This window comes from Convolutriloba macropyga, chromosome 3, assembly GCF_964194025.1.
Source record: "Convolutriloba macropyga chromosome 3, txConMacr16.3, whole genome shotgun sequence".
In the NCBI taxonomy this organism is placed as follows: Eukaryota; Metazoa; Xenacoelomorpha; order Acoela; family Convolutidae; genus Convolutriloba; species Convolutriloba macropyga.
In genome coordinates this window covers 29,528,509-29,544,922 of record NC_134470.1, presented here as the reverse complement: position 1 = coordinate 29,544,922, position 16,414 = coordinate 29,528,509, and the positions used below count along the sequence as shown (strand labels likewise).

Genomic DNA, 16,414 nt, shown 5'->3' with positions numbered 1-16,414 from the left:
AATCGTTTTCATTACGTTCCCAAGGTTTCTTAGTAAATAAGTTTTTTAGTAAGATAAAATTTGCGCGCAGCACAAGGGCAGTTTCTTATACTGGTTTGAGCAAAACCTAATTTAGTTTCAATATTGTTGTCTGCTAAGCCAATTCAGATACAACACTTGAGACTTTATAAAGTTTACTGATATTACACTTGCTATTAGTAAAAACTTGCAATGATACAGAAACAGTAGCCAGCATATAAAACCAAAAATTGTTTGGACGGAATTTTCAAATTTTATTTCAGTGACGGCGTTAATTAACAAAATTTAGAAAAGTTTTGATTTTCTGATTTTCTCAACCTGGTTGGATTTTCGATTTTGAGTGAAACTGTTTTGAGTTTTTGGCTCAGCTGAGCAATTAGTTATTGGGAATAATTGAGCGCAAAATAGTGCAACGGTAATCTATGATTGCGTGTTTAATGTAGTTTTCAAAACCAGTGAAATGAACAGAGTGGTGTAAAGTGTCTCTTGTTATAATTGGGGAACAGCCGTTGAAAAATAACATCGCGCAAATCAATCAACTAGGTGCGAACCAAGTTTTTTGCTAGTTTATACAAATAGGTTTAACTTTAAATTGTTACAAAGCTTTAACAATATCAATAATTTCATTAGGAGTTTGAACGTTTTTTGATTTTTACAAGGTTATCATAGAACTTTGCGTTTAGGCGTACTGGTTTATTTCTTAAAAACGATTCCCGCGTAGCTCCATTTTTCTTAGGAATTGCACTAGGTGAAATTTTTACAAAAAAGTTGCGATTATTTGCACTAAAACATTGAGCTTCAAAATATAAATATTCATTATGTTCTTCAAAATTCTGGTCGGTCGAAATTGGTAGTATGTACACAAAAACTTGATGAAGGGCTCAAAAACATGAATCGGGAACACGAGACCAATTTTATCATTTTCAGAGCACGTTCGAAGTTTAAATAATAGTGTTTAAAACTAGCCTCCGTATTCCTGGTTTACGTTATTTTTCTCTGACCTTTGGAGACCAACCACTTTCCATTAAATTTATTTTTAAATTAATAATAATTTCGCTTTCATATTGGTTCTACAAAGTCCTGAGCACAAAATATGAGCACGAAAAATGAAGCTATACATCCTGTTTATTGTGTCGCCAGGAGAAATTTTATTTTTCAACAATCAATTTAATATTTCATAGTGGAGATCCCCCCCCCCAAAGAGATTTTATCTTCACAAACACAAAACTCAAAAATATGCAGAAGGGTTCCTTCATCTGCCAATTGTTTTAATGGTCAAAATTTACGCAACGCATAGACCCACTTTTGAGCTTTTTCCCTTAATAAGTATGATGAGGACAGAATTGCTTACTAAATTGCTTTTGATATGAAAAACTGGAGACCATACGAAATTAATGTACGCTGTTGGATTAAAATAGACGAGAATTTTTTTCCGAGAAGGAAAGAAAAAGTGTGTGAGTTGTGAATCAGAGATGGAGAGCAAGTACAAAGAAATGGTGGACAAATGGAAGCACAATGAAGTAAGTGAACTGCTGTCATTTAGACAAAAACAGAAAGTATAAGTACAGTTGATAAAGTACTAGGACTATAAAGTCACTTTTTCTATATTGTTAAATCGAACAGAAATCAGGCGTCCAGTCTAATGGTCTTCCACTATCGATAACGGAAACTGAAACCGTATCCTTTTCCCCTGCAGAATTTGACCGCCCCAGCAAAAATTGTTATGTTTAAAAAAATAATAATTTACGCAGTCATAATCAGTCCATTTATCAGGTTTTTAGTGCGAACAAACATCTTTAAAATACGAGAAAATTGAAATGTTTTTGTTTTTCTACCTTATGTGACACCAATAATTTTATTGGTGTCACACATGGTCGGAAAACAAAAATTTTGTTCACGAGGGAAAGCCTCCAGAAATCGAATGTGAGTTCATTGAATTACAATAAATTTAAGAACGTGTATCGGACAGTATCTCACAACTTCAAGTTTGACTTCCTGCCTCGGTTGGCTGCAGAGAGAGATGAACTGAAAGCGAAGATAGACAAGTACAAGGACGAAGAGGAAGATATTGGCAAACAGATCGAAGACATAAGGTAGGGAAGGGACATAAATCCACTTCAAAGCTGTCGTTTGAAAAGTAGGAAATCGTCGGTATATTCGGTCTGAGTTAGACAAAAACAACAAAAGCCCACACTCTTTCTTCCTACGTTTTCTTCTCTTTGGTTTATAAACCTTCTCAACCGGAACGAAAGCATTTTTAAATAAGTAATGATCTTTACTAGAATTTAGAGATTTACGGGAGAGATCTTATTAATAAATCAATATGGTGATTTGCATTAGTGAGATGGAAAAGACAGAAAAAAGTTCCCTGCAAACACCCAATTCAAAAATGAATTCAAAAATTTATTCAAAAAATGAAGATAGAAAACTAATCACAGCACCATATTTATAGTGGGAGTCCTAAGTGTGACCAAAAATGTTAATTTATAAGATCTATTTCCAAAGGTATCCTGGCCACATAGGCACTTACGATGAAGATGAGAAAGAACATCAAAAAAATCACAGCTGTTAATAATTATCTAATTTTGAGCGCATGAACAAGATTTCAGTGTTCTTAGCTGAATTTAGCTTGATTAGTTTTGATAACTTTGTTACTTTGGATCAAATGTGCTTGTCATTGTCTCTGGAATATTGCCTCTAAAATTTCTTCAAATATAAGTTAAGTTTGAAACTCAAATCCTAACACCCCAACGCTCCCATGAAAACGGAAAGATTTCAACTTTGAGACGGGTAACTGTTTTTTAAACATGTCTGCAGACATTTGTCAGCGGGAAGAAGTGTATGTGAAATGTCCCATCTTCTCTCTTTTCCCCAAAGGGTGAAGTTTCGTCTATATATATTTGCTCCTCTCCTTCCAGACTAGGTTTGCAAAGCGCGTTGCAACTCTGTCTTTTGCCAATTGCAAATGAAGTACAGCAATTTCGACCCGAAACATGACCCCGCAGCTGAGTGTTTTGCCAAGATCGTTGTGCTTGGCGTAGTGGCCAATTGTTTTTTTCTGATGTTTTCCGCTGTTATGTGTCGGAAGAATATGTTACAATTGAAAACATATTAAGACCTCTTGCTTCTAACAGATTTAAGGTAATCACAACAAGCTCTGTGCTTACCGAATTGTTTTTAGGTCCGCTAGATTTTGTTTGGGTTTGTACTCATTCCACTGAAATAGCTCAAGCATTGATGACATTTAGCTCTCTTGGTACTCGTTGATCAAGAAAACGGTAAAGTTTTTTATGTCTATTATCAGGAAGGAAGCCTCTAGAAACATTTTGATGTCGAAGATCACAATCGTGTTCCTCGGATATAGTCAGCTTCTCAAGAATATAGTCAGCCAAAAACAAGAAGATGTAGTCTTCTTTTTCTGCACTCGCAAACGATCAACTTTTGTTCCTGTTTCTGGTGAATCCCACATTTAAAAGATAATCCGCTAGTTCCATGTACTAGCTGATAGTTTCCTACTGCAAACCATAAATTGATTTGCTTAATAGGCAAACAAAATTCATCCCTCTTGCCCTTATTTCACAATTTATTGAGATTTTTTCACACTTTCCATTCCGTAGGCGAGTCCAAAAACTCGCCTATACATCTAATTGATGCGTGATCTGATCCTGATCAGCTGATACTGTAAGTAGAATCCTGAGAGTTTCTGGCTTGCATCTTTCAGAAAAAATCTCATTTTAATTCACTCCTTCCGCTTGTCGTAAACGCTTTGCAAATATTGTTTTTTGTGATTTTCAACTTGACAACTGATTCTCAATTTTACTTTGTCTGTTGGTGTCCATGTCTATTTTTGTGGTTTGTCTCACTAGATTCAATGTCGCTGATTGGTATCGTTGTATCATTGGTGCCACTTGTCGTTTTGCTTAGCTTCTTAGATTGATCTGAGTTCCAAAAAGTCATTCCCAGTCACAGCAAGGCTTGTTTCGATTTTTCGATAAAGTTTTTTAATCGCATCTTTTGTCTGGGCTTAGCTCTGTTCACTTATTCCTCGGATATAAGTGAACCTCGGATCAGGCCATCGACAATGAAACCAAACGTCTGTGACTGTGAGAAATAATCTGTATCACTGCCTGCAAGTAATATTTAGACCCATTATTTACCATCAGATACACAGTTTTGATAGGAATAGATATTATCTTCTCTTCACTATATTAGTTTTATACCTGAGCTTTGCTTTTGATGAGCGTCTTATCTATTTGCGTAATGCTACTCGCGCTTCGATTTTCGTTTTTGCGCTCATCATGCTGGCCATCATCTGGTTACCAGATTCCCCTACAATCTGCGTATTAGTCTGTTAGTTGATTTGATTCTGTCTCATCAAGGATTGAGACTCCTTGAAGATCAATCTTCGGTTTATCCTCAGTTTGCGTAAATTATATTCATAGAGCAAATAATTGCTTTCCTCAGTTCGGTACTCCACAAAATTTCCCTTTAACGTCTTGAATTCAAGTTTGCATGAGTCCTTTTTTCTCTTCATCATGAATACCGTGCAGCTAACTATAACTAATTTTCCTATTGAGATTTAGTTTGTTTTTCTCAGTGTTTTTGCTGGACAATTTTTTTTCACCGTCCCACATAAAAAGTTTTTTATCGTGGCTACATAGTGAGAAACCGCTACTCACATCAACAAAGACAGTCTGAAATCACTGAGCAAGCGTATTCTCATAACCAACAAGGTCGAGTTGCACCAGTCAGCAAGCACATTCTGTATTGACTTCTCTGTTATGGCTGTCGCAACTATCACGCAAGCGTCTAAGCAATACCTCTTCAACTTACCTTAGAAGGATATCTTTGCATGGTTTTGTCTGCGATTCTTGGGCGTGCCCACTCTGGAAACCAAAACTTTGGATTGGCCAGAACTCCTCTCCTAGCTTTCAGCAAGTCCAAAAGCGCAAATTTCTTGTATTGTTTTGCAACCAGAGTGAAAAAGAGGAACCCAAATTCTCATTAAAAACTGAAACAATCCATCACATGTGTTAACAATCTCTTCAGGTTCCGTTTGCTTGAGTTTCTGTTACTAATGAACGTGGAACCTTTGTGATCTTGGCCAATCCCACACATGCCGCTCTTAATTAGGTTTGCTCGAAGTTTTGGTTTATTTGTGGCCGTATCCATTTGATTCAAATGTCAATTTGCTTCTGTCAGTTATTTTTAATGTCTATAATCACACTGCTAGAAAATGTCTTGTTTTCAAGAACTCTGCAGGGCAAATAAAACAAATTTTTCTTTTGTAATTGTTTTACCCAAATCCCTGTCGGGGTTTGGAGCAACTAATTTCTCTCCCTCTCTCTCTCAAAAGAGAAACTATTTTTCCACTCTGCAAATCGTGAGACTCAGAGAAGGTTTGCAGGAAAATCAGGCAGCAACAGAGTCTTATGGAACCAAGTTAAACAGGTACAAAAAGAAATCAAAATTCTCAAAATTCGTTACGCTTTGCTCTGTGAAATCAGTGTCCACAAATATGCCCGCTGCAATCCATTGGGTAAAAGCCGGCAACTAGTTTTTGTCAGGTGTACTCAGTGTTGAACCGAATGCCACTGCCGAACTTTTGCTGCTTTCTTTTCTATGTTTTTTTTGCATATCGTCTATCTGTGTTTACATTATAGCCAACTTGCTGACGTGCTTTCTTTTTGCAGTCCTTTCCAAAGTTTCAGGGATCCCACACCAATAGCCGCTTTCTTTCCTGGGTACCTTTTGGAAATAAGCTGTCACTTCTAGTGCCACTGAACCACCCTGTCCTTTTTATCCCTTTGGTGTGCTGGCTTGGGAGTTTAGCAGGCTTTTCTTCAACTCTTTGAATTTTGTGTCGGGCTGAAGTTATCTTGTATGACGAAGATTTCCTACATCATTGGCAGACCATTCCGGTGAAAACAATTGAAGAGGTCCTCCTACACTGGTTCTGGTACTCTTACGAGCAACTCGCGTCTTATGGTGAAAAACTGCCCAAATCCTTAAAATCCTCTAATGGTGGTCAGGCCAGTTGTGCCACCAAATTTACCCCGACTTTATCCTCTGAAACGGTTCCTGGAAAGCTCTTCCAATTCTATGACCACCCAGCTCTCACATAGTCCGGTAGCATTAGCTTGAGAGTGGTTTCACTCAGAAATAGTGCTTGAGTGCCCTTTTTTCCGCTTGTCTTCAGTTTCTCTAATTGTTTTCTCATATGCACGCTTCCTCATTCTGTGCCCCTTCATTATTTCTCGTCGTTTCAACCACTGTACAGAACCCGAGTGCACTGTTTCCCTGTAGTAATTTGCCTGCATCATCGCCTCAAAGCTTATAATACCAATGGGGATGAATTGTTTCTTTCCGATGTATGTCAACATCTTCGTTCTCCGTTGGTTGCTTGTGATTTGAGAGAGCAAAACAGTTTTGAAAAAATATCACTGAAAACAAAAATGTTTCCGACTATTTTTGTGTCTCAAAATTTACTGTCGTGACTTAAAAATGGCTGTGGAGTGCCTGCCGACTTTCACACGAGAAACATAATCGTATTTAACTAAGTGAGATCAGTGAACTATTCAAGATTGAGGGAAGAATATATGATTTTGTATATAGAAAATAGAAATTTACGGGAGAGACGAAATTAATAGATTCAGATGGTTATTTCATTTCTTGAGATTAGAAAAGTCCCAGAAATTTGCCTGCAGAGATACCCAATAAAAGAAAAATCAAAATAATAATGTAATCATAGCTCCATAGGGCGAATCCTAATCCTGAGCAAGTTTGAAAAGATTAAAAAAGCTTTCCGGGAGATGTGTTTTTTTCTGGAGTTATCCTGACAAAACGTACCTGAGGTGGAGTTGGGAAAATTCAACATTGGATAAGTTGCAACTATTGCAAATAACCTAATTCAATGTGCGTCAACAAGAAAATATTCTTCTTAATTAGACCAAGCTTTGTTCATATCAGTTTTGTGTTGCTTTGATTAACCTGCGCATGATATATTCATAGTAAGTTAAACTTTATTATTTCCTTAAGCTAAGTGTTTTTTTTTCTAACTCAATATCCAAATCTAGGTAATCGTCGGTAAGTTTGTGTTCAACCAAATTAAATCGTTGGTATGTTCGTTTTTAAACCTAAAAAACGTCGGTACGTTGATTTTAATCTGCAAGAGAGCGACCTATGTACTTGATTTTTGTACTCTCATGAACTGTTGATCAGAATTTGCATTAGTGTTTAAAAAACTACAACCCGTTTTTTCTTCGATCTGGAAATATCCAAAGAATTGCACATTCTGCAAAAGATTGTAAAAAAAATGCTAGAATTTTGTCTGAATAAAACGCTACCACAACCCTTGCAATTAGAATTTTCTTGTGGCCGAGTAAATGTCTCTGATATATGAGTATTCAACTACTGATTATTTCTTTGTTTGATTATTTACTGATTTTTTCTATCTTCTAAAGCACTGCTGATATTGGTTTTAGTACAAAAAATCTCTCATGTACTACATTTCATGGCCGGAAAGTTCAAAATAACACCTGAAAATGTTAGAATTGGTCACCGTCCAAAATTTTGTTGAAAACGACTGTTTCCTGAGTTGATTAATTTCTCCTTTTTAAACATTTAAGAATTTATTGTAGTGGCGTGTCTTTCTATAGAAACATTGGCCAAACCGTGTTGTTTTTGTTTTTGGAGTAAATTTTTCAGGGCTTAAGGCACTTAAGGCGACTTTCCTTCTTAACGATTTTTAAAAAATGATAAAGTCGTGGTATTAAGTGTCTGAGCACCTTTAATAGATTTTTGCCAGGCTTTCTGTGTGCGCTGTGTAAGCAAATCTTCAAAGCACAAACGGCACGAATAAAACATTAGGGTACTAAAAAGCTAAGTACACATAGAGATACTTAGTAAGCATTGCAAACATCACATAATAAAATACTTCGAGATCAAATTAAGTCTCTATTAATGCGTTATTACACTTTTATCTTTTTCAATGTCTAGCAGATGTTTTGTGTAGTTCTCATGCAGGTTTTTTGCGACATCTGCGTTAATTTCGATCCAAATTTCGGACAGTTGTTCTCCAGTGTTTCTCAAAAACTGTCTGTTTTTGTAATCGCTGCTTCAAAATCGCCAATAAATTTTCAAAAGGATTCAGATTCCGATAGTATGCCAGCCAGTCCAGTACCTTTTCTTGAAAAAAAAATCCGACGATCTTCGATATACGCAGAGTAGCATCATCTTGTTTAAAAAATAACTTCCTGAAAATGCATTTTTCCAGGTAATTGTTCAACAATTAACCCATAGCATTCAAAAAATGATCAATAGCGTTTAGCTTGTTTGGACACCATCAGGCATTTGTCGTCCATCTGATCGTATTGCGCCCCAAAACATAAGTGGTCATTGTCCGAACTCAATTTTTTGTTCTCTTTTAAGAAATCTCGTACATTTTCTGCAAAAAAAACTCGAATAATTCCGTCAGTGGAGATGCCAACTTTAATTTAATCAGTAAGGACGACATTCTGCCAGAGAAAAAGGCTTCTTGAGCATGTTGATATACAATTTTGAACAAAATTTGCTTTTTTTCTTTAAAATGATTTCTGGCAGCATCTCACAAAAAATATTTTTTAGAATGCCTCTAACTGTACCTCTGGAAATCGTATCGTGGAAGAAAATGCATTGAGTTACTCTAACACGCTCATGTGAGATTTTGCGATCTTCAAAACGTTGTTAGCTAACTTTTATGTTTTTTTTACGATTTTGTGGGTCTCCCGCTCGACTTTTTGGTCCCAAAGCTTTTTTCAGGTAACGTTTGTATGCATACTATGCACTGGAAGTTGCTTTCAAGTTGAGTTGTTTTGTGTTCATATTCGCTCATGAGAAGACGATATCTCGTAGCAGCTTGGTAAACAGTAAAGGAACAAAACGATTAACCATTTTTTTCCTTTTAAGCGGAGAAAACGAGAATAAATCATGCAAATCATGATTATGTAGCACAAATCATGTTTTAAAAGCAGACATTATGCTGTACGCAGCTTTTTGGTACCATAGTGTATTCATCTAACACATTTTTTGCCTCTACCATTTTCTTTTCCCCACATCTGCAACCCACTGCTGCGGGAGTGAAATTCACCTAGCGTATTTGGCTACGTTTCAATTTCCAATTACGTGAGGAATTACATCACACACAAAAAGAAACCTATAAATTGATTATACCAATTGTTGATGAGAGCAATCATTTTTAGATAACGTTTCAAATCTTTGAACGTTTCAAATTTCCGCGCATCTGTTGTTTTGCTTATCTAACTAAAATAAAATCAGATTTGTCTCAAAATTGATATATATATATATATATATATATATATATATATATATATATCTGTTTTGTGATTGATATATCTATTTATATCTATTTTGTTATTGATATATCTATTTATCCACCTTTCAAGATAGAGTCTCGATTTTTTCGCAAAAATCTTAATTTTAGGCACCTCAAAATGAATAATTCAACCAGTTACTTTTTAATTGCAGTCATAAGTGAATTTTATAAACTCAAAATAGCCTTCATATATAATATTATGTAACCCAGTCGGCCAAAATCGTCTGTAGTTTAGTTGAATTTTTTGATTGACATAAGGTACACAACTAATTAAAGTAAAAGATAAATTTTTAATTAGGGAAATCTTACCTCTTGCAATGTAATTTAAGAGCACCCATTATGTCTGGTTACAGCTATGCCTCGCATACTCCGTGGAATCCCAGGCTGAGGTGTGCGCTCGAAACCGCCCTGATCCAGACCGTCCAAGACCAAAATTGCCCTGATCCAGACTCAAGCGCGCTCGAGTCTGTATGCGCTTGAAGTGAGCTCGAATCCGCTTATGATCAGACTCAAATGCGCTCATTCCACCTTCCAGATCCTGTAATTTCGAGGTCAGGTGTCACACAAAAGTCAGGTGTGCGCTCGAAATAGTCTGGACCAGGACGAATCCGAGCGCACACCTCAGCCTGGGATGTGATGCCGAAATAACGGACAAGTTATTAACGCGAATCTGCTATACTTGTGTGAAATTCGAGGTTTGCCTGTATGATTTCAGCCAAGATATCCTGCGCATTGAGCAAAACAACAAAGAGTTACGGTTGAAGGTGGAGGAGCTGACATTCGAGCAACGCTGCCTTAAGGTCAGGTTATGGATGATCTTACTTTTACAAAAATAATAATGTTAAGGGCCGTGAAATTAAGGAGAACCAAGCCCTTATTGGCAAGATTGGGGCTTTTTAGATTATTTATGAGTATTATTATCTCTAAAACTGTCATAATTTACGTTTTTGACAATAGCATATTTATCTGTTTGCTTACCTATATCATATGTTATCCCTAAATTATATGAAACAATTTCTAGATTGTTTTGAGGTCTGAAGTTTGTAAAATACAACAAATTAAGCCTCGATTAAACACTTGAGTTCTGCGCTCTGGTTATTTTGATGAATCTCTCTTACTCTCTGTGAATATCTCTGAATGATATTATTTTGTTCTTCTGTGCAGAACCAGATCTCGAAGCAAGATGACACTTTGTCATCAAAACAGAGAGAGTTAAGCAAGTGTCAGGGAGAGATCAAAAGTGCATCAGAGTCACAGGCCTCAGTGCTCAAACAGATTAAGATGCTACAGACCATAAAAGAGAGAACAGAGAAGAAACTGAAATGGGGTGTCAACGACCTCAAGGTCAGTCAAATGCATGCTCTGATTAATTCCCGATTAATTGCTGTCTAACCTCATAAAAATGCGACCATAACATATATGAATCAATTTGATTCTTTCCGAACCCGCAGTGACTATTCTTTTTGAAACTGTGTAATAGATTACAGTGAAGTGCTCAAATTTCAGCCTTCAGACTTCACAAATTTTTGCACCAAACTATCTTTTAAGAAATTGACAAGATCTCAGCTAGTTTAAAATTATATTTTAATAAGAAAACGCCAGTTTCTACTTGTGCGAAACCTAACCTGGATATCGAGCCATTGTTTTTTGGTAAAAAAATTGTGCGTTTTCTATCGTTGAAAAGCAGTTTAGATATCATTATGTGTAGCAAGTCAGCTTCATCTCTATTCCGCTGGTTATGTAAGAGTTGGTTCAAAGAACTGTAGCTAACAAAATGTGTGATAAGCAGATTGATAAGTTAGACAGATTCTTAGTTCTCTTCTGAATGGGTAAAGTGAAACAAAGTTTAATTGCATATAATTTGAAAATAGAGTTAAAAACCAGCTGTGTTAATGATGCATTTGTTACAATAGGTAAAAAACGTACGAAGACACCGCAGAGGGTAAAAATCGGCTGTTGCTGTGTCAATTTTTTTGCAAAATTCTTTAATCATAAGATTTTTAGAAAACTTGATCTGAATAAGGCAACGCTGTTTGTTAATTAATTGTGCCAATTGTTTCATTGGACGACGTTGAACCGAAACTTTTTATAATTGAGTTTTCATTGCAGTATCTATTTACAATTCCTTAGAAATTGGAGTCTAAGTTTTCTTAGCTAATAAAACTTTGAAGATATCATTTTGTGTATCAGTTCTGTTGTACGTCTCATGCATATTCATCAGCCTGGAAAACCCTCAAATATTATACGATCAACTCTTAATTAACACTTTTCTGCTTTAAAAGAAATGTTGCAGGCGGCAGTCTTTACATATTTTAAAAAAAGTTATTTGGCATTAAAAAGAAAAACTTTGCTAAATTGCTATTTTGCATTTGTCTGTACTCTTCCTCTCCTATTATAACTTCACATTTTGTTGCTGTAGTTATACTTTCAGCGGATTTTTTGTATAAGATTCAGCCTACAGCATTGAGTGCACTTTATATGTTTAAAATTTCAGGAAGGTTCAAAAGTGAAGTTACTGAAACTTTTCAAATAATCATTTCCTGGCCAAATATCCGGATTACGGTTTTGTCTCCACAGAAGCAAATCAACAGAAATATTTTAGGAATTGTAAAGTTGAATTTCGCCTTAAATTAACAAGCTTTGCGGTCTCAACCCCAGTTTGTTATTTTTATTACAGCCAGGGATTGCTCCCACGGCGCTCTCATTTTATTTAGGTACTCTACTTTATTTTTAATTCGCTTTGTCTTTTGACCACGTTTTCTGGTGTCCATAAGTCACGATTCTCACGACTTCTGACTTACTTCACTCACTGTTTCAACTGAGTGAATACGGTCAGAGTCAAAAAAGGAAAATCAAAAGAGACTGGATAAACCAATGAAGCCCAGTCTTTAAATCATTGAGAGTTAGGTTATCAAAATATTAGAGTGTTTGCTAGCTGATATCAGTATAAAACTTATTAGTTGTCTTTTTAGAGACTGAATTAAGTATTGTTTTAGAATTTAACTGAAACTGCACGCCAAATTAGAACACTTTTTCAAATTGAATAGCAAACAGTAAAAATTCAGTCATTTGTTCTCTCCCTCTTTCTTTTTCTGTTTCAATCCCGATGTTAATTAAGCGCGTCAACTGCGGCTATTTTTCGGCAATCTGCCGGCTATGTTTCTTTTCTGTATTGCTGACCTCCAACCAAAGGAATAGTCTGAAACCATATAGCAAAAGTTGCATTCTGTTTTCAGTTGGTACAGCAAAAGGTACGTTCTACAATTCGTCAGCACAAAAGAAGGTGCATTCTGATTGAATAATGAACAGTGAATTCAAAATTTTATTTCAATCGCAGGCAATACAGAATAATTGTAGCCTGTATTATCTTTTTTCATTTAAAAAACCATGTAACTGATACATATGAAAAATTCAAAAACCTAACACGCATCGCAAAATCCTCCAATTAAAACAGCAGATTTCACGACCTTTATTGTTTTTTTCATTTTTTTCTTCGCCACCACAACACATTATTGTCTAGATCACTGCCGTTATGATATTTGATTTAAAATGGTAACAAGAAAAGTTTTCGTGGAACAAACACTCCAGCAAACGACAAGACAGACTTCTGAATGTGAACCTTTAATGAGAGCATACCATTGGTTTATCATTGAGGCACACCTCATGGGTAATAGAGGCACGCAGTTTATGGATTTTGCACTTGAAGCGTTGTCTATTTTTATATCAATTCTCTTGCTTAATTCTGAAGAACAACAAAACTCTTGCAACCATTTGAAGAACTGCAAGTTTTATTTAATGAAATTAAAGTCAGCGACAACCTGAGCTCTACTGTCTCTCAGTTTCATGAGAAGACGCAGGGCGAAGAAATTTCAACAACTCGCACATCACATACTCTGTGTCAAATCAAGTTAAATCATACATTTTTTTGGTTTTTATTTGAATTGAGTTATGTAAACGATTTAATTTAGATTGAATTTTTGCTATTTGATGGTTTTTGCCAATTTGGTTCATTTGAACTTTTAATTTGACCTATGACTTCTGCATTTAGTTTTATTCAGTTTAAAAATTGGCTCAAAAGGCTGATACTTAGGCTGAGTTTTGAAGACACTGAGCTTGAACAAATGCTGCTCATTATATAAACAGAGTTCGAAATTCGCTATTGTAAAACTATGCTTTACATTTAATAGGTTGACATGAAAAGTTCATGATTCTTTAAAAAGCCACTGTTGAATATGTTTCATTTCTAGTTTTCTATGACGCTTAGCTCCGGGTAAGTTTTTTCCGTATTCATCACATGAAGGCGCTCAATTATAATCGAATAAAAAAATTTTAATTGATCTCAAACGTTGGCCGTATACGGTCGGCATATCACTCCATGTCTTATGTGCAAACATAATTTATTTTGTAAATTATTGGAAGGAGACTGACATTTGACAAGATTGTTGATTTTTTTGTCTGCAAAATCCGTTGAACTTCATTACAAGCGTCCCTGTGCCCGAACTCAGCCTGTTTACATAGAAATTGTCGGCATTTTTCAATTCGTTGGCTTCAGACATTGTTGAAGTTGCGTTGTATCTACATTATAGGAAATAAAATCAATTGAGGAGCCAACTGGGTTGATTGAGCGATACTAAGTGAAATCCACAATTTTCAGGACAAAAAAGTAGAAATCAGCATCAAATGTTAAAGTTCTAATCGAAATTGGTACTGGCTAACGTCTGTATTTCTAAAGTTGCTATACTTGCAAAAACAGAAGCAATTATCAGGCGAGAAACATGTATAGTTGGTCTCCAAAATAGATGCCGGGGCTGAATAGTACTGTTTTTCATATTCAGCAAGAAATAGACTACTGCCTTAGAACCCTATCTTGTTTTCTGATTTGAGGGGTAAAAAATTAGCACTCAACAAAAAAACTCTCCCGTTTTTCAGTAAGGATTGTTATTTTTCTCATCTGCATGATTGCTATAAAATGCTTGCATCTATCTCACTACAAAATATTAGGGGAAAATTTAAGTCAATTTCAGCCCTTGATGAAACAACAGAATTAATTTTTCATAAGCAGTACGACCTATTATGATTGATTTTGTTTTTTGTTGAAATCACTTAAATATCTAAAGGTTGATATATTAACACTGTTTCAGGAGGCCAAAAACGCGTTCTCAGTGGCCGAAAACCGATTGGTTGAATGCTATGCTACAGTTACTGAAAAGGTAACCCGGTTTGATAAAAAGTTTTAATCATAGAACTTTCATATTATGGGCCATTGACTTCATAAATCAAAAAAGTTTTAAAAGATTGGTAAAACTATAACTTTCCCATAAATGAAAGTTCTATGACTAAAAATGTTCCACAAATGGAAGTTTCATGACTACAACTTCTCCATAATATGGAAGTTCTATGGATACTACTTCTCCATAACAACAGAAAGGAGGCATTTAAAGAGTCTTGGTTCTTTCGTGAGTCCTCATGAGCTTCTTAAACTACAAGGGAAAACAGTTTTGACTGTTTTTCTTGGAGAATAAGCAAAAATGGAGGCTCTTGTTTTCCAAGACATGATATATATATAGCTAAAAAGCTTCTCTGATATTCTCGAATGCAAAATACAGCGGTTAGATTTAATTTAGTAAAATTTGAATATTAAATACAAAGCAAGTAAAACGTAATTCTCATTTATCTACCGTACGCTCGCAGGCTTTAGTTGAGATCATAAAAGCCAGTGTCAGGTAAATATTTGGCCATTTTCCTGCCAAGTATAGGCGTACCTAAGTTTTAGCCGAAATTCAGAAAAATGACCGCAATCAGTAAAATCCTTAAAAATGATCGTAATGATGGGTCTAACGCGGCAAATGGATGTCTAAATTGTTACAGCCAAATTTGACTGATCGCTTGATTAAAGTTCGCAGCATAATTAGTATAACTGAGATTTACAAAACTTTTGCGGATTTGGGTTGTATGCGCAATACATGCGCAAGGTACCAAAATCCGCAAGAGCCAACCGCCTCCATTTAAGTACCCGGAACGATTTTTAAGTCTTTACTTCTCCGGTTCTTCTCCAGTCAGTACTTTTACAGTGAAATACACCTCTTGGGTTGGCTAATCAGTTCTGATCACGTCTTATTTCAAGTCTTAAGACTTGTCAAGTCTTGGCGAAGACTTGACTCAAGATTTGCCAAGTCTTGACACTTGATTCTAGAGGAACCATGTCTAAAAACTGGCATGATCAGAGCTGATACAGTACTGATGCACAAGACCTACAATAAGACTTTTCGGTATTGATTAAGACTTGGCGTTCTGTCAGGGTATACAAATGCGGAATTATCAAGAAGCTAGGGGTGTTTGTCTAGTCAAAAATCAGATTACACTGAAACCATAGCAATAATTTTTCGTTTTAAAATCAATGTGACATCACTTTTTGCATGCATTAGGTTGACAGAATCAGGAACTTCCAGAAGGATCTAATGGCATGTGTTTTGGAGAAGAACTTTGACACATTTGTGGAAAAATTCACTAACCTCATTAACGCCTACGCCTAGTAATTGAAAAACGTGCTGAATATGAGTAGATAATTCAAATGCTATTTGTAATATATATATATATATATATATATATATATATATATATATATGTAACATTTCATATTTGTGTGTTGAATTTTGTGTACCAATGTAACCGCTTTTTCCATTTAGCATCATTTTAGCTCCCATAAAATTGCCCTACCTATCCTATGTTATCAACCATAGAGAGTTTTTAGTAATCATACAAGGACAAACGTGACTACTAATAATCATGCAAGCTCCTATATGATTTGTGTCATGTTAAGATCATAAATGATTTCTTACCTATCATAGAGTTATACAAAAGTTTTTGAGAGCAGAACAATTATATAAATTTCATATTTTGGATGGAATTGAAAAATAAAACCTTAGTTTTCATACTAGGCTAAATATGACATACAACACTTTTTCTCGTAATATATTTTTCTTCAAATTTTTCTTTACCCAAAAATGTTAATTTGTCTTTATG

The 16,414-nt window shown here is 35.4% G+C and overlaps 1 protein-coding gene across 2 annotated transcripts in view; it reads left to right on the top strand.

The window, feature by feature from the left end:
* The window catches only part of LOC142336984 (uncharacterized), a 46,262-nt gene extending 30,202 nt beyond the window's left edge, over positions 1-16,060 (top strand). Inside the window, exons 9-15 of one of the 2 annotated variants that reach the window (XM_075385986.1) lie at positions 1,489-1,538; positions 1,972-2,111; positions 10,107-10,191; positions 10,556-10,735; positions 14,533-14,601; positions 15,817-15,984; positions 16,017-16,060. In XM_075385986.1, coding sequence (XP_075242101.1) covers positions 1,489-1,538; positions 1,972-2,111; positions 10,107-10,191; positions 10,556-10,735; positions 14,533-14,601; positions 15,817-15,924 — 632 coding nt within the window. In that variant the 3' untranslated portion in view covers positions 15,925-15,984; positions 16,017-16,060. The remainder of the gene's footprint in view (positions 1-1,488; positions 1,539-1,971; positions 2,112-10,106; positions 10,192-10,555; positions 10,736-14,532; positions 14,602-15,816; positions 15,985-16,016) is intronic. The other variant, XM_075385987.1, reaches the window with a different exon arrangement.
* The last annotated feature ends 354 nt before the right edge of the window (positions 16,061-16,414 follow it).